Source organism: Arachis ipaensis, chromosome B06 (assembly GCF_000816755.2).
Source record: "Arachis ipaensis cultivar K30076 chromosome B06, Araip1.1, whole genome shotgun sequence".
NCBI lineage: Eukaryota > Viridiplantae > Streptophyta > Magnoliopsida > Fabales > Fabaceae > Arachis > Arachis ipaensis.
In genome coordinates, this window is record NC_029790.2 from 9,715,716 (window position 1) to 9,731,308 (window position 15,593).

At 36.4% G+C, this 15,593-nt stretch overlaps 3 protein-coding genes and 1 long non-coding RNA gene across 6 annotated transcripts; 1 reads left to right on the forward strand and 3 right to left on the reverse strand.

The window, feature by feature from the left end:
* On the reverse strand, positions 889-3,304 carry LOC107646048 (ADP-ribosylation factor). 3 transcript variants are annotated; one of them, XM_016350239.2, is made up of 7 exons: positions 3,128-3,304; positions 2,726-2,873; positions 2,492-2,562; positions 1,724-1,843; positions 1,480-1,598; positions 1,303-1,384; positions 889-1,187 (listed from the first exon to the last, which is right to left on the reverse strand). In XM_016350239.2, the coding sequence occupies exons 2-7, from the start codon at positions 2,871-2,873 to the stop codon at positions 1,182-1,184; spliced, it is 546 nt and encodes a 181-aa protein (XP_016205725.1). In that variant the 5' UTR covers positions 3,128-3,304; the 3' UTR covers positions 889-1,181. The 3 variants fall into 3 exon arrangements, with proteins under 3 accessions (XP_016205725.1, XP_020959579.1, XP_016205724.1); XM_021103920.1 differs by lacking the exon at positions 1,724-1,843 and having other exon boundaries at positions 3,128-3,288; XM_016350238.2 differs by lacking the exon at positions 889-1,187 and having other exon boundaries at positions 1,276-1,384.
* Positions 8,263-9,066, reverse strand: LOC110263894. Its single transcript, XR_002349629.1, has 2 exons — positions 8,706-9,066; positions 8,263-8,601 (listed from the first exon to the last, which is right to left on the reverse strand). It is a non-coding gene; the product is annotated as an uncharacterized LOC110263894 (long non-coding RNA).
* On the reverse strand, positions 10,495-13,782 carry LOC107646046 (nitrogen regulatory protein P-II homolog). The gene is made up of 7 exons (XM_016350235.2): positions 13,481-13,782; positions 13,310-13,361; positions 13,147-13,174; positions 12,105-12,192; positions 11,802-11,869; positions 11,002-11,071; positions 10,495-10,842 (listed from the first exon to the last, which is right to left on the reverse strand). Exons 1-7 carry the CDS (start codon positions 13,668-13,670, stop codon positions 10,742-10,744), a joined length of 597 nt encoding a protein of 198 aa, XP_016205721.1. The 5' UTR covers positions 13,671-13,782; the 3' UTR covers positions 10,495-10,741.
* LOC107646047 lies at positions 13,898-14,842 on the forward strand. The gene is made up of 3 exons (XM_016350236.2): positions 13,898-14,115; positions 14,197-14,271; positions 14,568-14,842. Exons 1-3 carry the CDS (start codon positions 13,987-13,989, stop codon positions 14,727-14,729), a joined length of 366 nt encoding a protein of 121 aa, XP_016205722.1. The 5' UTR covers positions 13,898-13,986; the 3' UTR covers positions 14,730-14,842.

Consider the following 15,593-nt stretch of genomic DNA (forward strand, 5'->3'; position numbering starts at 1 on the left):
TAAAATTCATTATTATTATTATAATATGATATAAAACTCATAGTGGTTTAAGTATTAGCATGTGTTTAATTTTCACGTACTATATCATTCTTAGCGTGTTATATCTTTAAAATAATTTTAAAATAAAAAAAATTCAACCCAGCGAATTGTATTTTTAAAATAGAGTTTAATTTTGATGTACGTGTAAAACATTCTACACTGTTGTACAATCACAACTCTTCTCTTGAATGACCATTGTGGTCGATATAAAAGATAATTATTTTTGTTAATATGATTAGATAGACATGTAAAACGATTTTACACAATACATTAAAATTAAAGTATTTTTAGAAATCACCAATAAGTTTCATTAAGTTTCATTTTTTGTGATTTCACCTTCCTACAAATCATATAAAATTGATTTTGCCCAGCTTCATGAGCATAGGTCAAAATAAATGGAGTTGCGTTTGTCCGTCATACTAAATGGCAAAAGAGTTTTTGTTATACTGCTTTGTTTTAAGCCAAGAACTTAGAAATGTACTCCGAAAGTAGTAATCGGCAGATAAAAATAATGGTTAGGCTTTTAATCATTAATTCATATGGTTAGACTAGACTATCAATTAAGTATTGATCCATACATATGGAGCATAGATAATAACAATACTTTTTGAACACATTTTCGGTACCTTCACCCACTCTCACAAACGTATTAACATATGACCCACAACTAAAATTAGATATCAGAACTAATCACCTATTTAGGCTATTTTTCATTTTTTCTATACACAAAAGACTGTTGGCATTTAGTCTACGTTGATGAAAAAGGTGCATTCCACAACAAAAAGCAACAACTATTATAGTCACTGCTGGGATTGCTCTCGAAAATATGCATGATCGAGAGAAGTATCATTGCTCTGGAAAATGCATTTTTCTTTTTGGTTAACACAGATCGTGTATAAGTGTAAAAGCTTTCAATAAGGATTGCCTAAACAAATCTGCGGGCAAAATTAATTCGGTTATACATGAAAAATAAAAAATATAGCAAATTATTCTGAAACTAGTAGTAGACATCTCTGTTCTTTCTCGAAGCAACAATACATGTAAGAGTAGATAATATTCTAAACAGGGTAACAATATCAATAATCAAGAGCCATAGTCGCTAACACTCAACAACACTCCATGGAACCATTAACTAATCATCTCTAAGCCTGCAATAACAAATAAAAGTAAAGTCAGTTAAGAGTTAAGACTACAAATTGATTTGTAGGGCTAAATATTAATTGACGAGACCCTGAGAATAATTATGCTGTTTTAACTGCTAACCTTGTTTGCAATGTTGTTTGAGAGCCAATCAAGCCCTTCATAAAGTCCTTCACCAGATGTAGCGCAGGTGCTCTGGATATACCTGCATGCCAAGAACATGTCAATGACAATCAGTAGAAGGTTGGAGTCAGGAGTATGGAAATGAAAGAAAGGATCCAAATCGATATTTAGGGTTACCAGTGACGTTGACGGAGTGAATGAAGACCAAGCTTATCAGTTATTTCAGCAGCATTCATAGCATTTGGAAGATCTTGTTTGTTTGCAAAAACTAGAAGCACAGCATCTCTTAACTCATCCTGATAAAATATAACATATACAATGAGAATCATGAAACTAAGCGAGAAAATTAAGTTCCCGTAAAAGGAAAAGAAAGAATGCATATTTGGCATATAATCACAGTCACTTCTTCAGAATCTAATACCTCATTCAACATCCTATGGAGCTCATCCCTAGCCTCGACAACACGATCACGATCATTGCTATCTACCACAAAAATAAGTCCTTGTGTATTTTGGAAGTAATGTCTCCACAAAGGACGGATCTAGAAAGAAAATATTGAGAATATTAACCTCAAAAAAATTCAGGTATAAACATAGTAGGCAGATGCCAATGAAAATGCTATTTAAGACGGAGATAGAATGTGACTCAACCAATACAAAAATTGGTGAAAAATAAAATACACATTGATACCAAGCTGAGTCTAAGTCATTACTGAATCCAAGCAACAAACATAAGTTATCAACAACAGATGCCACAGCAATTTAGTTTAAGATCAGATTTGACGTGGTTTTAGAGTAAAGCCAAAAGATTTTCATAATTTTAATTAGCCATAGGATGCCACTAGTATATAAAACCGCTACGCACGTTTACTTCAAGTACAAAACCATATTATTAAAATTTAAAATGAGATGACACATTTTAATAAACTGATTACCAGTTATCAAACCTCAGTTCTTGAGTTTAGAAAATTGATAAATCTACAAACAGACACCAGTTCACTATTTATATGAACAAAACATTATGCATTCTCAATCACAAGTTTATATCATAATGGAGAGGAGACATACGAGTTACTATATCAAACGGATCATTCATCTCCCAACAATACTGGTCAAGGAATTAGGTCACTCTAATGTCATGTGATGAAATCAATGAAATCATTTTGTACTGCGATCTAAAGAAGAGATACCTTGTCCTGGCCACCAACATCCCAGACAGTGAAGCTAATGTTCTTATATTCGACGGTTTCCACATTAAACCCTACATGCCAAACGATAAGTCAATTTTAATTATTATAAATTTATTATGAGCATAAATTAGAGTTGATCTGTGGTTTGATAAGAAACAGAGGCATCAAATGCTGAAATTATTGAATTGATCTGAAATGGAAGGGAATTGAAAGGGAGAAGAATGGAGATCATACCAATGGTAGGAATGGTGGTAACGATCTCTCCGAGCTTGAGCTTGTAGAGAATGGTGGTCTTACCGGCAGCGTCGAGACCGACCATAAGTATACGCATCTCCTTCTTGGCGAACAGCCTGCTGAATAGCTTCGTGAATGACAGACCCATCTGGAATATTGTGAACGTTCACCAAACAACGCAAACTCAATTAGTTCGATTCCAAATAGCGGATCAGAATGCAATGATGGAAAAAATGAATATCCAAGGGGGAAGACGACGGGATCTGAACACAAGCTAGACAGATCCAATCTAAGGACTGAATTTAAATCGTGAATTGCAATACAGAATGAGGAAACGGAAGAAAGGAGGAGAGATTCGGGAGTTAGGGTTTGTTGAGAAAAAAAAGAATTAGATGGGGTTACCTTGGAGAGCCGAGAAAGAGAGCAATTCGTCTGAGCTGAGCTGAGATCTGTTCTTGTGTTTGGATTTTGGTGCCTTTGCAAAAATGCAGGATGGAGAAACAGGACCCTACCCCTTGCTATTTCCTTGATTAATATGGCCCTGCGGAACTCGTTTTGTTTATTTATATCTACATCTAAAATGTCGCATTTGGATTACGGACCAATTAATATTTATTTACAGAGTAAAGCACCGATTAAGTCCCTGAAGATTCTGCGTTTGGACAATTTAATCCCTGAAAAAAAATAACAAATAGATCCCTCAGAAAACAAAATGTGGACAAGTTACATCCTTCCGTCAATTCATCTGTCAAAACGGAACAGAATTGCCTTGCTGTTCTCTTACCTGAACTGACGTGTCCGTTACAACTACATATGCAATGAGACGACGTCGATTTTTTGGTTTCCTTCGTTTATATTCATTTCACTTTGCCCTTAACCTTCAGTTACCCACTGTGATTATCTATTAACCCTAAGGAGAAGCTGGAGTGAAAGAATGTTGGCTCTGCAGTAACAAAAGTGACGATCCTTCTTCAACATACCAGCAAGGAAGAAGACGCCGTCAAGAGAACCGGTGTTAGCGGGAGCATCTTCGAGTAAGGTAAAAAATGGTTATGCTTTTGTTAGTTAGTGTAACTTTTTGTCAGTTACTTTCATGGTGATTCCAATTTTTTCAACTTGTTTAGTCTTCTGCAAAGAATGATGGTCCCATATTTTTCAACTTGTTTGCATGACACATTTTGCCACTTACTCAAATTTGTATGCATTTGTTGAAACTAATAATTAACAGAAAAAAACATACATGTTCTTGATTCTTGAGTTAACTGTTTGTACTGAACAGATGGAGGAATTCGCTATCCTTGTGTTCCACCATGGAGAAAAATTTTTGAGGAACAAACGGGGAGAGTTGAGTTATCGGGATGGATTAATTGAGAGGTTTCCAAAAATGGATATGAACCTTGTGAACTTCTTTGACTTGAAGGAATTGTTCAAGAGTTTGGGATACGATGATTACAAAGCGATGATGTGGTTTGATCCAAAGGCTGCTAATTTTGAAGCCGGTTTGCATCCTATTTTCGGAGATTCAGAGATCAATGCTTTAAGGCAGTACAAAATACAAAACAAGGACTGTGAGGAGTTCTATATATATTTTGAGCATAATATTCTTGGTGGTGAAGAAGCTATAGAGTATGATGAAGCTGGGATCCTCCTATTTCTAATGATGACAGTAGTGATGATCATGGTTACGAGAGCGCTGAAGATGAGCTGTACAAGCTTCCACCGGCTGGTGAAGAGGAGTCAGACACCGAAGAGGAGCCTGCAAGAGTGACTAAAAAGAAGAAGGATGCAGACAATAATCGTTTGCCAAATGCCAAGAAAGCGACTTCCCCAAAAGGAAAGAAAGTTACTAACGATGAGACTCGTATAACTAGCAATTCCCCTAAAGGTCGAAAGAAGAAGGAATATAAGAAGGTGAGGAGGAGTTCAAGACTGCAATAACAAGCCAGAAAATACGTGGAGAACTCCATAACGAGTCAGACCCCAGTTGAAATTGGAGATGATGGGGGACGAAGACCATCATGAACATCAGATGCATGCACAAGATGCTGAAGAGGTTGGGGATGACCCTTTTGTTGGATCCTTTTTGGGGGAAACACGTTCTCACAAGGAGTCAGATGATGAGAAAGTTTTTTACTATGAATCAGAAGACTTGCACACTCCTGTTGGAAGCGATGAAGAGAATGAGGCTAACAGGACTGGTTTTGATGACTTCTCGGAGGGTGCTGAATTTGGAGAAGTGAAGCTAGAAATTGGCATGAAGTTTGACACTTTGGAGCAGTTCAAGAGGACGCTAAAGGACTGGATAGTAGCTCAGGGTAGAGAATTACAGTGGCTAAAGAATGACAAGCTGAGGTCAAGAGTCAAGTGTGCTGAGAAAAATTGTCCATTCTTAATTTTTTGCTCATGGAATTCAAGTGAAGATTGTTTTCAAATCAAGACTTTTTTTCCCGAGCATACATGCAATCGGGACTTTGGAAGCAATCAGGCAAATGTGAGATGGCTTACTGAGAAGCCTGAGAAGCGATTACGAACACAATCGAAGCTCACACAAAAGGAGGTATTGGATCACATAAAGTAGGATTATAACATGCAAATTCACTAAAAAAACATGCAAAGGGCACTTAAAAAGGCAAGGGAGTTAGTAATTAGTAAGGAAAGTGAACAGTATAGCAAATTAAGAGATTATCTGGCTGAGATATTGAGAAGTAATGCTGGCAGCACAGCCTTGTTAGGAGTTGAGCCAATTCCACAATCTCCTCCACTTTTTGACAAGCTTTATATTTGTCTAGATGCATGTAAGCAAGGTTTCAAGGCAGGATGTCGCCCGTTGATTGGACTAGACGAGTGTTTTCTAAAGGGCTATTACGGGGGACAGTTATTATCTGTTGTGGCTCAGGATTCAAATAACCATTTCTATGTGATAGCTTATGTTGTGGTTGGATCAGAGACCAAGGAAACATGAAAATGATTTCTGATTCTATTGCTAGAAGATTTGGAAGATGTCCAAACACACGGATGGAGCTTCATATCTGACCAACAAAAGGTAAAAACTTAAATGTATTCTTCACTTGTTAGTGTGGTATTGAATGTGTATTTGGCTTATGGCACTGAATTGTATTCTTCCTTGTTAGGGTCTGCTTCTGGCACTTCGTGAGGTGATGCCCAATGCACATCATAGAAACTGTGTGATGCACATCTGAAAAAACTTTTTGAAGCAATACAAAAATAAGCAAACCAAGGGTGCTGTGTGGGAATGTGCTAGATGCACAACTGCAGTTGAATTCAAAGCAAGCATGGACAAGTTAAAGAAGATAAATAAGAAAGCATGGGCCTATTTGGCTAAGTTTGAGCCCGCTGTGTGGGTCAAGGCATACTTTAGCCACGACCTTAAGGTAGATAACTTGACCAATAACATGTGTGAAGTCTGGAACTCAAGGATTGTGGATTACAGGGTGAAACCGGTATTGACAATGTGTGAGGAACTCAGATGTTATATTATGAGAAAGATGACAAATCACAGGAGACTTTTGGGTGGGTACAAGGAAAAGATTGCACCAGTTCAACAAAAGAAGTTGGAGATGCTGAAAAGGGTAGTGATAAGTGGCAGCCACAATGGATTGGTGATGATGATGGAGTCAAATATGAGGTTCAGTATGATGGGAAGAATGTGTTAGTAAATCTGGACCATAACACTTGCACATGTAATGTGTGGCAACTCACAGGTAGTATCAAACACTTTGGATCCATAGAGCTTTCTGGACAGTAGTTATATAGATAGTTTGTTAAGGATATTTCTAATTTGGTTTGTAATTGTTGTTAACTTGTCTGTGTCAAGAATGCCGTGTGTGCATGCTATATTTGCTATAGCCTGGAGAAACGAGCGACCTGAGGACTATTGTCACCCATGGCTGCAAATGAGCTCATTCAATGCTACATACCAACATTGTGTTCAACCAGTTCTGAGTGAGCAATATTGGGAGAGGGCAGAAGGATCAAGACCTATTCCACCCAAGCTTAAGAGACCCATTGGCCGTCCAAAGCTACATGCAAGAAGAAAAGATCATGTTGAGCCACTACTGAATGCAAATAAGGTCAGGAGGAGATTCAGTGTGACTTGCACCAAGTGTGGTAAATCTGGCCATTACTCCAAAACATGCAAAGGAGCTCTAGTAACTAAGAAAGAAAAAAAAGAGCCAGGGCATCATAAAAAAATGGTACACAAGAAGATGCACCACAGGCTGACAGTGCTCCCCAGGCAGAGAACCAAGAAGCCATTGTTGCACCCGACCCACAGCCACAGGTAATCATAGTTAATTGTATACTCGCACTATTATTAAGGATTTAGTATTCTGGTATAGTTTGTATTAGGGATCTAAATGTCCTATCACTAACTTATGAGGGGTTTAGTTGTCCTAAACTGAAAAAATAGTTAATCGATTATTTAAAAGCTTAGTGTGATAGTGGCTCAATTGTATCATTCATGTCTATTTAGGCAAACCTGGTCCAAGAAGAAAATCATAATCCTGCTGTCACTACTCAAAATGTTGCACCAACTAGGTCTGTGACTAATGAGGAAATTTAACATGGACCTGTAACAATTGGCACTGACACTAATGTAATTGATGCAACTGTAAGTTCTTTGTGGATGATGTTATGTCTACTATACTTGTGTGTTTAATATCATCAGGATGTGGGTCATAATAAATTTTTCTGTCCACATCGCAGGGCCAATTGGAAGGTGATGTAAAGGAGAGAAAAAGGAGGACAAGAAGGTCCACATGGTTCAGGCCTCCAGGTCAAGCCCAAGCCCAATTCAGACCTCCAGGTCAAGCCCAAGCCCAGTTCAGGCCTCCTAGTCAAGCTCAACCCCCACTAAGGCCTCTTGCTCCAGTCCAGAACCAGCTCAGGTTTCCGGCCCAACCTCAAGGCCATAAGCCCCCCTTCAACAACAGCTGCCCAAGGAAAAAAGTCAACTCAGGTCCAGTCAAAATCCTCTACTGCTAGGCCACTGAATCCAGCCTTGTTCAGAAAAAAATAATCAATTATAAGGCCTAAACAACCTCCATCACAACAACCAACAAGCTCCATTGATGGTATCTTTACAGAAACCCTGGCTGCAACAAGTTCGGGAACAGCTTCAAGAATGTTTCACTTCATTCCCACCCCTAGATTTAAGTCTTAGTTGAAGTCTTCAATCTATGAAACTTTAGTCTTTTGGATATAATGGATTAGTAATTTGGCTGTAATCTATTAGTATTTTGGATATACTTTCTTTGGACTTAAATCTTGTTTTGAATTAGGCACAATATATTGTGCAGTTATGATAATGTTGCTATGTAGGTTTCCTTTTGATTTAGTGACATAGACAACTGTTTAGCCTCTTTTTGGATCAACCAATGTAACTGGAAACAATCTTTTGGAAGCTTAGATAATACAACAATTCTTTTATGCTCATTATAGTTATTTGATTTCTTTCAGTTCATCAATGTGAACATCAGATTCATTAACACCAACATCCATAATATATCATACAATGATTCAAAAATAACTATTCATTATCGCATTCGTAATAATACAATTATAAATACTACTACATTCATGCTTCAACTATCTCACTTGAATCACCCAGAACCTTTACTCCACACATTCACAATTATTGCAACTTAGAAATCAGCCATAAAATACAGAACATTTCTATATCTACTGCCAGTAATTTTGCTCGAATTTTCTTTATTTCTACAATCCATTTCCAGTCTCAGAATTCTCTCCTCCAAATCAATTAATCTATCCTCCACTCCCTACTTAGAACTTTGAACTTCGACATCTCTAGCAACATCATCCAACCATCTAAAGAATTTGCAGTATGGCAAATTGTCCTGTAATTGCAACCAAAAACCATACCATGAATAGCAGTTATGAATTTCAATTCTGCAGAATACTCAGAACTCACATAATTAAAACCGTTCAAATCTAAACTTACCCTATAGTTTGGGCATCCTAAAAACAATCTATCTGGATTCTCTACTGTTCCAGACTTATATATTGTTGCATATAGCTGACAGTTACACTTTGGCGCGATTTTATTGTTGGAGCCTCTTCCATGTGTTGAGTCACCCCTACAATTGCCACCGTTGCCTTCATTCCTTTCCATTCTTTGGCTCCTCGTGCTTCTGGAGCTTCCGATGCTATTCATTATGCATTGTGCTAGGGTTTGGTTTCAGAGTGAATAATTGGGAATTTTGAAAAATTAGGGTTTCGAAGAATTTTAAATCCAAACAATACAGAAGGACTAATTTGTCCTCCCCATTCAGAATAATTCCACTGTGACACTTAACGGACACCTCAACACATTAACAGTCTACGTCAGAGGCGCCGTTAGTGGCTGTAACATGTTCACATTTCGTTTCCTGAGGGATCTATTTGTTACTTTTTTTTTGTTCAAGGGCTAAATTATCCGAACACGAAATCCTTAGGACCTAATTGTCACTTTACTCTTATTTATATAAATTCAAAGTAATTACTAACAATATTTTTTTTGGTGACATTACTAAAAATATTTGAACCTACCATATTGTAATACTATTGAGATAAAAAAAAATTGGCAATGAGTTATTTGTATAATTGTCCACATTACTTTTTTTGTCGTTTATTTTGTTTATTAAGAAAATGATCTTTTCATCTTTTAAATTTACAGCAAGCAATTCTTTTTTTTTTTTGGATTTTATATTCATTAAAAATTAAAAACTTTTCATTTTTATTCTCTTTGTCAAGTATTTTTAGAACATTTTTTAACTAATTTCTGATAATTAATACTTTCCGCAAGAGATATTTCCTAAACAATACGTAAATTAGTTTATTTGGTTCACTTAATTGTCATTAAGAAACGGGTAACCTCTCACAGAATATTTACAACAGATTTTTATCAAAACAGAAACATGCAAAAAGACACTGTCAAAACCAAACAACTACCTCCTCATAACAATTACATTCAAAGCCAATCCATGCCTCTGCCGTGATTATCGAAATTAAATACCTCCTCTTCCTTCACACTAACTTCCTCAACCAAAAACTGCAGTGATGTTGTCAAATTTGCAACAATTGCTTCTGCATTGGATTATCCTTTAATCATATGGCCCATAAGACACTTTATCTCACCTTATGAATTCTTAAGATATCCACTCACCATAAAACAATTACCATCAGGGACATAATCAACACATACCCACCAAAATCACATACCTTGTGAATTCTACACTTACCCTCTTTACTTTTCTTTTTCACCACAGATCATTGGTTAATGAGGGCTTTAATGTGCTCCTAATTCTTAGTAACCTCAGGCACCATATTTTCAAAAAATTTTAAGTTCCTACAGTTCCAAATAGCCCACACAACAGCAAAGAAAAGCATGCACCATCTATTCTTAAATCACCTCCTAACTTCCTGTTGCATCCATCCCTCAGACCAAAACCAATCTTTAATATTATCTACACCCTCCCAATATATATCCCCAACATAAGGACAGTCCCCCACAATTTAGTTGGAAAAAAACAATGCAAGAAAAGGTGGTTTAGTACTCCAAATCATAAAGAGAGTATCTTGCCTCATCTTGATTTACTATTCCTCTCCTTAATAGTTTTTCCTTGGTGTTAAGACCTCCGAAGACAGTAAACCAGGCAAACATTTCAAATTTTGGTATGATTAAACCTCCCTAAATGTCATCAAAGATGTGCTTCATCCTAGTTGAGACTCCATTCTTCCAAGAGCAGCATTATAAAATGACTTTCACTACTATCTTAACGAATTGTCATTTATTTATTATCATTAACAATTGTCATCATTACATAAGTCACAACAACTACAGATGCATTTTCTTATAGCTAATTGTAAATCATCTAAAGGTGAAGACATTGTAATCAGCCCCACAAAGAGAAAATGATAATGGGGACGAGATTAGAAATTATATGAATATAAAGGGCAAATAGCAAATGGCAAATTCTGATATTGATTCCAACCATTTTATATGCCAGAAGACATGTCACTTCGGCCCCCGGCCATCCTCTCTGCCTGTTCTCCACGCTCACCTGTACGAACTCTTATAACATCTGAGACGGGAATTACTGCACAAATAACAAATCCAGTTAGCACTTATTTAACTCCAATTGACAAAAAGTTAATGAATCTTGACTAGTTTTTTTCCCTCCTTTTCAATATAAGAACTTTCTTGCAATTGTGATTAGAACATATAAGTTAAGGAAAGCTACTAGATTCAATCTTACAGAATATTTTTCCATCACCAATCTCTCCCGTTCTTGCCTCTTCAATAATTTTGGCTATTACATCCTCGACCTAGGAACATGCATCATATATAAAAATCAGAGATTGTGCAGAAATAAATATTCTTTGGTGTGTCCAAGATTATTAATGTGATAAAAAAATTAAATAATTAACATTTGAAAATTAAATGATTAACATTTGAGAATTCTTTTGATACGTGCTTTTGATATGAAGAATTCAAATATTATTTAGAATTTATTAGTTATAATTTTAGAACAATTTGATGTATTTTTATTTCTATTTATTTAGTTACTATATTGGGCTTTATATTAGTGGGTTTAGGATTTTTATTATTTTATCCTAATAAGAGGTTATAAATACCTCCTAAATTATTGTAGTCGTCACATATTCAGGGATTAGAGGTGTGAAAACCTTCCTTTTGATTTCGTGATGAAATCATGATGTGGACAAGTGAAGTTGAGTGAGTCTGTCTCTTATGACATCGAGGAATTAAGTAGAAGGTTGATGAATCCCTTCGATTTAATTCCCAAACTATGGCATGGACAAATTAGATGGAGGCCTTTCTTGTTGTGTCAAGAAATACAATGATTCTCTTTGTATTCAATTTCAATCTATCCCTTTTGTTTCTGTTTCAATTTAATATATCTTTTTATTCCGTTTGAATTCTTATCTTCTTGATTATCTTTTATTTCGTACCATCTTTTCCCTTTCCCTTCCTACAAAATTCCATTAACAAAAAAAATATATAGTAGATTACAATGCCCGCCAAATGTCTAGATACCTGATCCTTCCTCACCACTATTTCCATCTTAACTTTGGGAATAAAACTGTCTTCAGAAAATTCAGAGCCTGCAACAAATAACTTTCCATTAAGTGATAGGTGACTTGTATGTAAAAATGCATAGTACATTGTCCACAATTACAAACATAGAACACAATTAAAGTATATTGGTCACACAGGTCTAAATGATCACACAGACATTTTAGTTTAGTAAAGTAACATATACTTAGATATAAAATCAGGGACAACTAAGCTGCAGACATTAGGGACACACATTTTCAGTACAGTCAGCTGCAAACTTACCTCCTTGCCTCTCTTTTGAACCACCCTGAGCACCAAAGCCCCTAGCATCAGACACAGTGACTCCACGAATTCCCATTTTCAACAATGCCTTTCACATTAAGAAGAAAAACACGAACCAACCATATCATAGCTCAATAAGCTTAGTAAATCTAACAGCAAAATGCCACTGAAATAAAATGCATACAAGCAATATTTGATTAAACCAATAGTTCGAGAAGATAGTTGTATTGGACAAGTCACCACCTTTGGCCCAAGACAACACTATGTACAGCTCACCGTATCTTTCTAAATCTATCAAATCTCTGAAAATATTCTCAATAATAACAAAATGATCTTCTAATGGTGAGTCATCAAATTCTAGAAGAAAATAAGAAAAACATTTGATAGAATAGAAAAGGAAGAAGAATGTTCATCTTATTTGGCCTTTGTATCATTTGAGCTATTCTTGTCTTAGGACAAAGGTGGTGACTTGTCCAATAAGTTGCTCTTTTCTATCTATAGTCACCAAAGCATCACGAAAGCATAACCAAGCTGACCCGTTCTATACATATGAAAACATGGTAAATTGCCGAAGAAAATTGTAGCAAAGAGCTAACTTAAAAAATTTCAAGAGGATTCTTGAGTGTGGAAATGAATTCACAAGTTGAAATTATGCATGTCAGTATGTGCTTTATATACAGGCTGCATGACAAATAAATTAAGCTCAAATTTAAATGTGCATGAAACTTGGAAGTAGGTTTGTTCTAATATTAACATGACAGCAAGAAAAACTTCTAGCACAACCAGTAACTAACTATTCGGTATCAATAGGCAGGTACTAAGATATCATGCCAGTATTTTCAATTCTTTATATCCAAAACATTTAACAATAATAAATATCGTATACAATGTTTTTTAAGCTCAACATTAAAATGCACCAGTAACAAAGTGAAGAGTTGTGGTGATAATGCATATCTATACAGTAATGCAGCGGAAATAACAAGATCAACCTCGCATTGCAGAGAAATAAATGGCGATGATGAAAAAGGTGAAGATGTCTCACCGAAGAAACCTTAGGGATCCGCCATGGCCTGTTGCATAGGACAATTGACAGCTTAAAACAAACGCAGCTAAGACATAAACACGTAGCTATAATACAAAACACTCGTGCTACACAACTACACCATAAATCTCTTCCATGAACATGAGAGAGAGAAGGTTATAACCTAAGAATGGCTTCCACTTTGTAGAAATCGGAATCTGGAACATACTCGGGCACTGCCACAGAGAGAAATAGAGAATAAGCAACAAACAGATTTAGCAATAGAACAACAGTTTCATTCTTAGAATTTGTGAATATAGATAACTTTTCTCTCCATTTCTACATGGATTCGTACCTGAGGGAGTCTGAGCCCTGATTATGGGAAGAATCCCGGCGGCATTTCCAGCCCTGCGCGTGAGAACCACGTTCCGATGAGACTCTCGGAAGCGCGTAGGCATAGCACTGTAACCTGCAAAACGCAATTGAGCTTCTCTCAGATGAAAACTCGGAGCGCCAAACAAGTGCGTTCTCGTGATCGCGGCCATCGCTTCTTCTTCTTCTTCTTCTTCTCTCCCTATCTGTCTCTCTCACTGTCTCACTCTCACTGAGCTTCGACGTTAACGCCTGCCTTTCCAGACCGCGGGCGGTTAAAATGAAAATTGACAAGACACGTGAGGATTCCAATTTCCAAGTCCTTACAGTAATTAATGGGCCTGGCCTTGTCTTGGTTGGCTGAGAAAGTCAGCCCAACAAGAAGTCAGTTATAAACGGGCCAGGCCCAACTTTAGAGTGGTGAGTTGACTGCTTGAAGAATAACGACCAGACACCAGAGGATTGAGATTGGTGCTTGTAGGTTTGACGATGGAGGATGAATTCGTGTACAGGATAAGCACAGCGAAGGAGTGGGAGTTGTTGCAAAGAAATGGATCCATTTTCGGTGGGGATCTTGACAAGTCTTCGGGTTTCATCCATCTCAGCAAGCTGAACCAGGTTCTCTCTTAAAATTGAGATTAAAAATTTCAAAGTTTGGTTAAGATTCGGGTCATATATTATATGATATCAATGTTGCAGGTTCGGTCTACGCTAGAGAACTTTTTCACCAACACCAAATTGGAACTCTACCTGCTTCAGATTGATACTAAAAAGGTAGTTTTGAACTTGCACCAAGGAATGGAAAGTTAGTTAGCTGTTAGATTTCGTTAGTGATTAGAAGTTGGTTATCATATTATTTCAACTAACACACAGCCAGATGTAACTTGTAGTAGTAAATATTCTGTAAAATGATCCTGATTTCAGTGGTGTGATTAATGGATCTGATGACAATTCTGGTGGAATTATAGTAAGGCATTGCAAAATGAATCTAACTGATATTGGTTTCATTCATAAAATTCGTACTTCTCCAGGGCATAACTGACAAATTCTAGGTCCTCTGGTTGTTGCAGCTTGGCGATGGTTTGATATATGAAGTTGTGGATGGCACAAATAGCTTCCCTCATTTCTATGGACCGTCTCGAAGCTTTGCCCCTCTTCCTCTGGATGCCGTGACAAAAGCAGAGAAGCTGTGTCTCTCAGATGGTAAATTCAGTTGTAGTTTGTTTGATTAACTCTTGTATGAGGGTAATGAAAGCAATTACTTTCCTATGTTACTTGTAAAAGAAAGGATTGTACGCCACCAACGAATAATTGAAAATAAATGAATTGAATCTTAAGGGTGTGTGTGGTAGGAAGAATTATAAATAATTCCTAAGAATTTTCAGATGAGAATATCATATTTTCAATTTTTGGTTCAAAGTTTAAAAAACTATTCCTAAACAAGTTTGATTCTAGAGAATCAAAATACCATCATTTCAATTCCCACATTCTCCTTGGGTATCTTAAATTCCCATAAGAATGAAATCTTTATAACAATGTAATACTTGAACCACACACACCCTAAGTAATATATGATGATGTGATTATTAATTATTTGGTATCAAACAATTGAAAATGTCCGATGCCAAGTCATACATTCATACTGTACTAATCCTTTCAGCAAGAACCAGAACAAATGTTTTGTCTCTGGTACTGTGCTTCTAAACAACTTGCAACAGATTCCCTATTATCAGTGCAGTGATTAGAAATTTAGAACAATGTAATCGTCTTTCTTATACATTATTGTATAATAAGGTGATCAATGAGCTTATTAGGTACTATCCTCAACTACAACCCATTTGCCAACAAACATAATTGAAACCTGATATATTTATGTCACTAGATTCTAGTATATACCCGTTTTCATCATTGCTAATTATAAGGTTGCTTTGGGATTAAGGATACTGAATATCATTACAACGTCAACCCCATCAATATATTTGGATCTACCACCATACTGGTAAAGTAGATGGACTTCTCCAATTGAAAAACAAAATAAAATTGAATGGAGTCTATTTCATTACAAAGAATCTCGTGGTGGCAAGCAGTGTTGCAAG